Source organism: Trematomus bernacchii, unplaced genomic scaffold, assembly GCF_902827165.1.
Source record: "Trematomus bernacchii unplaced genomic scaffold, fTreBer1.1, whole genome shotgun sequence".
Classification (NCBI taxonomy): domain Eukaryota; kingdom Metazoa; phylum Chordata; class Actinopteri; order Perciformes; family Nototheniidae; genus Trematomus; species Trematomus bernacchii.
Genome location: NW_022987593.1, coordinates 2,096,263 through 2,103,932, shown reverse-complemented (window position 1 = coordinate 2,103,932; position 7,670 = coordinate 2,096,263). Strand labels below are relative to the sequence as shown.

The window sequence follows — 7,670 nt, the reverse complement described above, 5'->3', positions numbered from 1 at the left end:
GAAGCCCATTCATGTTAATACAAAAATATGGTCAAAAAATTAAAAAAAACACATCCTGTAAGTGATAATAAAAATAAACTTAAAAAAATCTAAACAATAACAAACTTTCATTACAGAAAAATTATTTGTGTGTAGGCTATATTTAAAATAAGTATAAGATGTACACAAATATAATATATAGGCCCATTCATTCATTATTTTAAGTCATAACTACACAATGTATAAATAATTTCTTTATCTGTAAAGAAACATGCAATTCCAGTTGTCTGATAATTCTAGCAAATGTACTTCCGAAATGTTAGATGTGGCAAAATACATGCACTTAAGTTAGCTATTTCCCAACGCTGCTTGCTTAAAATACAGAGATCTCAATGTGTTTATCTCTTCGGTGGCTGGTTAACTATTTTTTATTTATTTTTTAACATTTTTTGTCCCCTGAAAATGGCCTGGAGTGAGAGATCTTAATTCTTTCCACAGCTCGACAGCGCTTGTCAACTGTTGTCAGCCAATACTGGCCCCAGGCTATAACAACAACAGAAACCAGAAGTTTAGTACACATTTATTTAGACATTTGCAACATGTTAGCATAGTATAAACAGTAATAAGAGAGGCATTAAAACCAAAATCTTGCACTTAGCTGGTATACCTTTCAATGAAATTATGGCATCCAGGTAATTGTCCATGCCTCAAATAATACATTACTTATGATACATCATTACTGTACAGTGTTTATTTGTTGATGAATAACAAAAGAAACAACTGTTGCCCTAAAGTTGGTGAACATTAAAAGCAGGATTACATTATTTATTCAATTTAATATAGTTTGAAGCTTTATTGACAGCTAAAATTAATGTGTGTAAAAAAGACTTTTTCCTAATGTGCAAATTGAGTGAAATAAAAAAAACATTTAAAAACTACAGAACAATTGCAAATTATACATACAATGTAAAAAATGTTTATTATTCTCCCCATATATTCATTAATAAATATAATATTAGTTTTGAGTGCATTAATAATGTATTGAAAATACTTCTGTGATGTCAATGTGGCCACAGCAATGTAAGGAATTCAGGCTAATGATGTGCAGCAACATCCCAGCTGACAGTAACTTCTCCAAGGTCTCCATGGTGTCATCAGACACTGTAGTCTGTACAAAATGTTGGAGCTGGTCATTTATTTGTCAGTGGTGTTAACCATTGTTGCCAGTAAATAAGAGAGTTTTTCACATCGACAGGTTTAGGAGTATCTTTTGGAACTAGATGCTTTCAGTCTGTTAGGTCCCAATACAATAATTAAGGATCCTAAACTCATGCAAACCAACAAGTAGAGCTGATCAAGTCATTTTCCTCTCCTCATGTTGGCTTCATCTGCATCAAAGAGAGAAAGAAGAGAGGAGTTACGACTCACAGATGAAGATACTCGAACACATCACCTGCGCTGTATCATCTGTAACAACACAGTATCTTACTAGCGTAGTCCTCTGGGGTCATGGGTTGGGAGATGATCTTCCTGAAGGCCTCCAGCCACTCCTTCTGCTCCTGATGCTGCTCACACATAAAAACATACTGCCTGTCCGGAGTTTGCAACATGATGCCACAGTTCCACCGGCCGCCCCTCGAACTCCGCCCGCTGCTCTCTGAAGCAGAGTAGCTGTGGCTCTCCGTGCCGATGAAGACAGCACCCAGCTCTGTTGCATCCTAACGGGGAAAACATAAAGCAAAAAGAAGAGCATAATAGGCTACCATATCCAAAATTAAGCAAATTATAACAGATTATTGAATAAAAGTATAGATATTTATAAATGACATTTTTTATGGAGGAACTTTATACAAACGTTGTGACACATGTGGTATTATCTGTTAATTACCAGGGGATTTTTAGAATACAGAAGTTTCCTGTTCATGGAGCACAGTGTGAACCACCTCTTCTTGAATGGCTCCCGATGCTGAAAAAACACGAACAAGAACAAACAGCCACACAGACAAAGGAGATATAGGAATAGAGAGAGAGAGAGTGAGAGAGGGGGGGACTCAAATTTCAGACATAACAAATGTAAATAATTTAACTTAATTTTGTAATCAACTCAGATAGTTGACAAACCGTCGGCCCAGTTTTCTCCATGTACCCCTCCTTCAGGCAATATCTTGTTAACTGGGGTATTAACTGTGAAAGAGACACAGGCAACACCGTTAACTGAACAAAAGTTGCAGTTCAACACAATTTATCTGAGCTTAATTTCATTAAAAATCTTTCTCACATCATTATCTCGAAGAGTTGGGTGTTTCCTCTGCAAGTAGGCCAAGCGTGTTGCCCGAATAGCGTTGAACAAGGACACAATCACCTATAAGGCATAATATATAGGACAGTTTAATATAATTTCGGTTAAAAAAAAGAAAAATCTTTAGCTGATCAGCTGTATTCAACCAAACAAACATACAGTATAACACAGCTGCAATTTAACATATGGCAGGAAAATATGGGCTCAGAACAGTCTCATAATACACACATGCACACAGAAGGATTCACACTTGTATTTCATGATCCGCAAAAGGATTCACACTTGTATTTCCGGATCCACACTTGTGTTTGTCAATGCACACACAAATGTGTTCCGTTTCATATACATGTAAATAAAATCCAAATACAGAAAAAAGTTTTACATATGTATTTTTGATCCTCACATATTTGTTTTCCATTTAAAACCGCTGAACCTGCAAACACAAACCGCTTTCTGTGCATGGATCGCTGTGCATTCGTGTGTGGGTTTTTTGAGACTCCCCTTATGGGCTCAGAACAGTCTCATAATACACACATGCACACAGAAGGATTCACACTTGTATTTCATGATCCGCAAAAGGATTCACACTTGTATTTCATGATCCGCAAAAGGATTCACACTTGTATTTCCGGATCCACACTTGTGTTTTTCAATGCACACACAAATGTGTTCCGTTTCATATACATGTAAATAAAATCCAAATACAGAAAAAAGTTTTACATATGTATTTTTGATCCTCACATATTTGTTTTCCGTTTAAATCCCCTGAACCTGCAAACACAAACCGCTTTCTGTGCATGGATCGCTGTGCATTCGTGTGTGGGTTTTTTGAGACTCCCCTGACGGTGACCCGATTCGTACTTGTAATTTTTTCTATCTATAGCCAATCAGATGTCTCCTCAATTCTAAGCCAATCACATGAGCGCGTCCCCACGAGGGTATGATTTATTGCGTTCATGACACTTCATATATGCATTTTATATACCTGAGTAAACTGCAGGACAGTGAAGCGAGGATCACCCCAGGAAAATCTGAGGGCAGAGTCCTTCTGGAAATACAAGAGGACTCACTGGCCAACTTCATTGATCTTCTAAGAGAAAGACAGGAAGTCACCAAATGCTACCCTGAGAAAGAAGAGATGCAGAAAGAGATTGGTGGCCTGAAGGCCCAGCTGGCTGAAAGCAGCAGTGCGCTAGAGCATCTGAAAACTCAGCTGTTAAAGATCTGCCCCATGCTTCGCCAAGCCCAGAAAGATGTCATGCAACTGACCTCCACAAACAAGGACCAGAACGTTTCATTGGAGCACATGAAGGAAGAGGCCCTTCAGAATAAGCTTCATGCTGAGAGACACTTTCTGGCAGTGTCAAATGTGGAGGTGGACCTGGAGAGATATCTCCAAATAGAGAGAGAGGAGAACAAGAACCTCCAAGTTGCCCTGGAAAAGGCAGAATGTGTCTCACAGATGCAGTGCCGCCGCTTGGAGCTGGAGATAACCACTCTCCAGGAGCAGGCTGAAAAATCATCAGCTGCCCTTCTCCTTTGTCAGGAGGAAAAAGCATCCCTGCTGACAGAGTTCCAGCAAAGAAAAACCTCCCATGTGACTCAGCTCAGTGAGATTTTGAGAAAGGCTGAGCAGAAGTTGGAGCTTGATCGCATAAGGTCGAAGGACAACAGGTCAACCCTCCTTCAGGCCACAAAAAGCCTCCAGAAGACTCTGCAGGAGAAGGAGCAGGAATTGCAGAAAGCTGAGAGCGCCATGAAGTCGCAGGTCGAGGACGCTGAGAGCCAGATCCCCAAAAAGAGGGAGGGGTGGTTCCCGAAGTTCTTCTAAATCCCGACCGGGCACATGTTGCTGATCTGGGTCTATAAGGCCCACTGAAACACCTTCAGCTTCAATAAATGCAAATTTAAAATGTAATGTTTGTTTGGTATTTAAAATCCTAAATTGCACTAGAGTCTTGTGTGAAAATATTGAATATATGAATCATGGGGAAAGCATTGAACTGAATATAGTTTGGCTTAACTGTTCTAATCTAGATTTTATGTTGGTCGAAATATATATATATTTTTTTCTTACCTTAAGACTCAATAGCATATTGGTTTGTTAACTGTCACATTGCTTTAAGTATGTGAACAGTAATGCAATGCATTTGAGTGAAGATTTTCTGAAGTGAATCTTTTGTATGCGTTTGTTGTTGTATTAGTTGTTGTCGCACTTCAGCATCTTGAAGACAAACTTTTGTTTTCTTTTTTTCACCTGTGTGACTAACAAAAAATGTCCTGGCAAATTGTTAACTTCACCTGATTCACAGATATCTTATTATTTTTAAGGAACTTAGAGAGTTTTTCACTGTAAAAACATGTTTTTACCTTACCTCAAGTCCTAAACACATGGAACAAATCAATGAAGATCAGACTCAAAGGAAAGATCAATAGAAATAAAGGGCTTCCAAACAAACCTGTCCTTTCTCGTGATAAACAAACAGATTCCTGGTGCGTTCCCCATGCACGTAGGATATCTGCAGACCGTGAATGTGACCAATCTTCTCTGGCTGAAAAACTGCATTCAGGTCCTTCATGGAGATGACAACTTTGGGTAGCTTGGACTTGTTTTTTTAAAGAGAGGATAGAGGAAGGAATTCAAAGATTTAGAAACAACATTTATTTCACTGTGTATGCTCATAAAAATGTGCAGACTAAGTAATGATGTGGCAAAACTCACATCCTCTTTAATAAAGTATCTCAGGGTGAAGTCTTTCCGGGACAGCTGGAAGACCCTCTTTAAAAACTGCTTGTTGTCTTTGCCCTTTTTCCATAGAGTTGACTCAAACAGTTCTGCGTTAGATACATTACATAAATAAAAGAGATGAAGGGCAACTAAACTTTATATATAATCTTATATATAAAAAACAAAAAAGCATAATTCTGAATACTGATTGGAAGAATACTGTTATGTTAGTATAATGGCAGAATAATTACCTGAGCAATAAGCTTGCTTAAAGAACTCGTTTTCTCCTGTGAATTCTCTTCTTTCATACTTTGCACGGATCCATTGATCCTTAAGAACCCTACAACGAAGCAAAACACCGTTTAATGTTTCCTTATAGACAAAACAGAAGTGTTTAGGTAAATACCAGAAATGTTTCATTGATGAATGATTCTATTCATAGTCTGTAGTGAAGGCTCCACTTTGGTACCTAACTCTCAGTTCCTCTTTCTGTACCTCTCCACCCACATTCATTAGAAATACTTAACTTTTTACTTCCGTTGGTCTAATAAGGTGAATGGATGGTGAATGGATGGTACGGTCACTCACATGCAGTCTTTCTGTAGCGGCTGGTAGAAGAAGGCAGGGACACACTTCTCAAATATGGCTTTGGCTACAGTATTTCCTCTTTCCTGCATGAACTGACACCACAACATTGAAAAGAGATTGATATTTAAAAGTTCTAACAAAAAATGCCCTTAATTTCATATTGACGGATGCCTGCCTTGCAAAACAGGTGAATTGATTGAGTTAAACCAGAAAGATTTACATTTAAGACAGAGCTTAACATTCTTCCAAATGTTGGGATCAAAGTATACTTTTAAAGATTTAACTTGTACAAAATAGAGCACTAACACGGTGAAGAATTTAGGATTCTAGACTTAAAATTAAATGGATTAACCGTCACATGTGCTAACAATAGATTATGAATAATAAATACAATAAATGGAAGAATAACAATTTCAATTCGAATTAAAAAATATATAAAAATACTCATGGCATCAAAAAAGTTCACCTGACTTCTAATAAAAAATGTGTTTCAATATTAATATTGTCCAACTATTAAATGGACTGTTCACATATAATATTATGGATAATATAATGCATAATATAATGCTTAAATTCAAAGAATATTCAAACATGTTAATAGATCTCTATACACAATGAATACAAAGGTAAACCTCTACTAGTGAATCGTCCCAGTGATCCAGACGTATGGATTTCATTCTGCTGACAGCAGGCAAATTACGATGAATCCCCGAGCAGTTCAGGCACACAAAGATACCAAGAGTGTATGAGGCCCAGTCAGGATCTGTAAGAAAGAAAAAAAAGGTTTACACTGTAGGAAGAAACTAAATACCGCTCTAATTGTGTGAGCAGCAACTTCAGACTAGAATAGAATACATTGAAAGTGACAATCTTGTTCACAGTTTATGTTGTAAGTTTATGTGCACTACAAATCTGTAAAACTAGGGAATATAAAAAGTATTTAATTTATTGCTTGTCTCTCCCTCCTACACAGATTATTAACTGTCTGTGACAGTGATTGCGGCAAAGTGTTAGAAGGAACAATGAAGTCATACCACAGAATATCCAGCAGCCACCACTTCCCCTTATGAAAGTGAATTATAAAACGTGACTTGGTTATAAAATGTAGAGATCATTCTGTTAATAAACAACATCACGTGGCCTGATGCCGAAGGTTACTTTTTCTCATTCTTTTAACTTTAATAAAGTAAACATGGTCACTCAAACAGAGTTAGGGTATTTGACAGAACATGTATAGTTGGAAATCAGTCACGCAACACAATTGCTATCATATAATAATAAATTGTGGTTATGAATCTTTGTCAGCGTACTCACCAGGAACTCCACAGTCAGCACACAAGGTGTTGCCTGGCTGTCGCACCAAATCGAACAGGATTTTGTTATTTCTCTCCACACAGGCCATCAGTGAAGGTGGTTTGCTATGTCAGATTGACAGACTCCCAACAAAAGAGCTACTTGGTATTACCTCCATATTGATCCTACGCAGTGATTGTCACAGAGCTGCTCTGCATGGTAGCAGGTGAAAAACATGACTTCTTCTCACTGCCCAGTAGCAGCATTTCCTCTTAACAGCACAACATCATGAAGTTGATTGTTCTGCACACAAGCGCAGAGGTCCACAAATAACAGAGAAAGGAAGTGAAACAAACGTCACTGTGTAAAAGGGTGAGTGTGAGAATGATAGACTTTGAAATGTGACTTTGACTGTGTGGAGAAGTTGTTTAAAATACATTTTGTTCATTTAAGAATATTTAATTTAGTCCATTTAAATTCAAAAGCTATTTAAGTGTAGGGTAAATATATAAAAAAAACATCTCTTTATTATAGAAGGCTTTGTAGATAAATACATTGAAGCATAACACAATTTAATACCAATCTTAACAACCTTTAATAATAAAAGAAAATAATGTTATTACATAATAACCCAACTAGCCTAAGAATCTTCACCTTTCCTTATCTAAAAAATAACATGGTCAGCCCTCTATCAAATTCTATTGACTTACAGTATGTTGTGAAAATGTGCATTTAACGGATTCTTTTGTCATTTTCTAAAACAATAAACTTAATTACTCTGCT

At 37.2% G+C, this 7,670-nt stretch overlaps 1 protein-coding gene across 1 annotated transcript; it reads right to left on the bottom strand.

Moving 5' to 3' along the window:
* Positions 1-543: 543 nt before the first annotated feature.
* Positions 544-7,193, bottom strand: LOC117481530 (arf-GAP with dual PH domain-containing protein 2-like). Its single transcript, XM_034129246.1, has 11 exons — positions 6,909-7,193; positions 6,227-6,357; positions 5,595-5,686; positions 5,258-5,346; positions 5,001-5,113; positions 4,738-4,884; positions 2,258-2,341; positions 2,101-2,163; positions 1,868-1,945; positions 1,469-1,697; positions 544-1,367 (listed from the first exon to the last, which is right to left on the bottom strand). The coding sequence occupies exons 1-11, from the start codon at positions 6,994-6,996 to the stop codon at positions 1,339-1,341; spliced, it is 1,143 nt and encodes a 380-aa protein (XP_033985137.1). The 5' UTR covers positions 6,997-7,193; the 3' UTR covers positions 544-1,338.
* Positions 7,194-7,670: the final 477 nt, after the last annotated feature.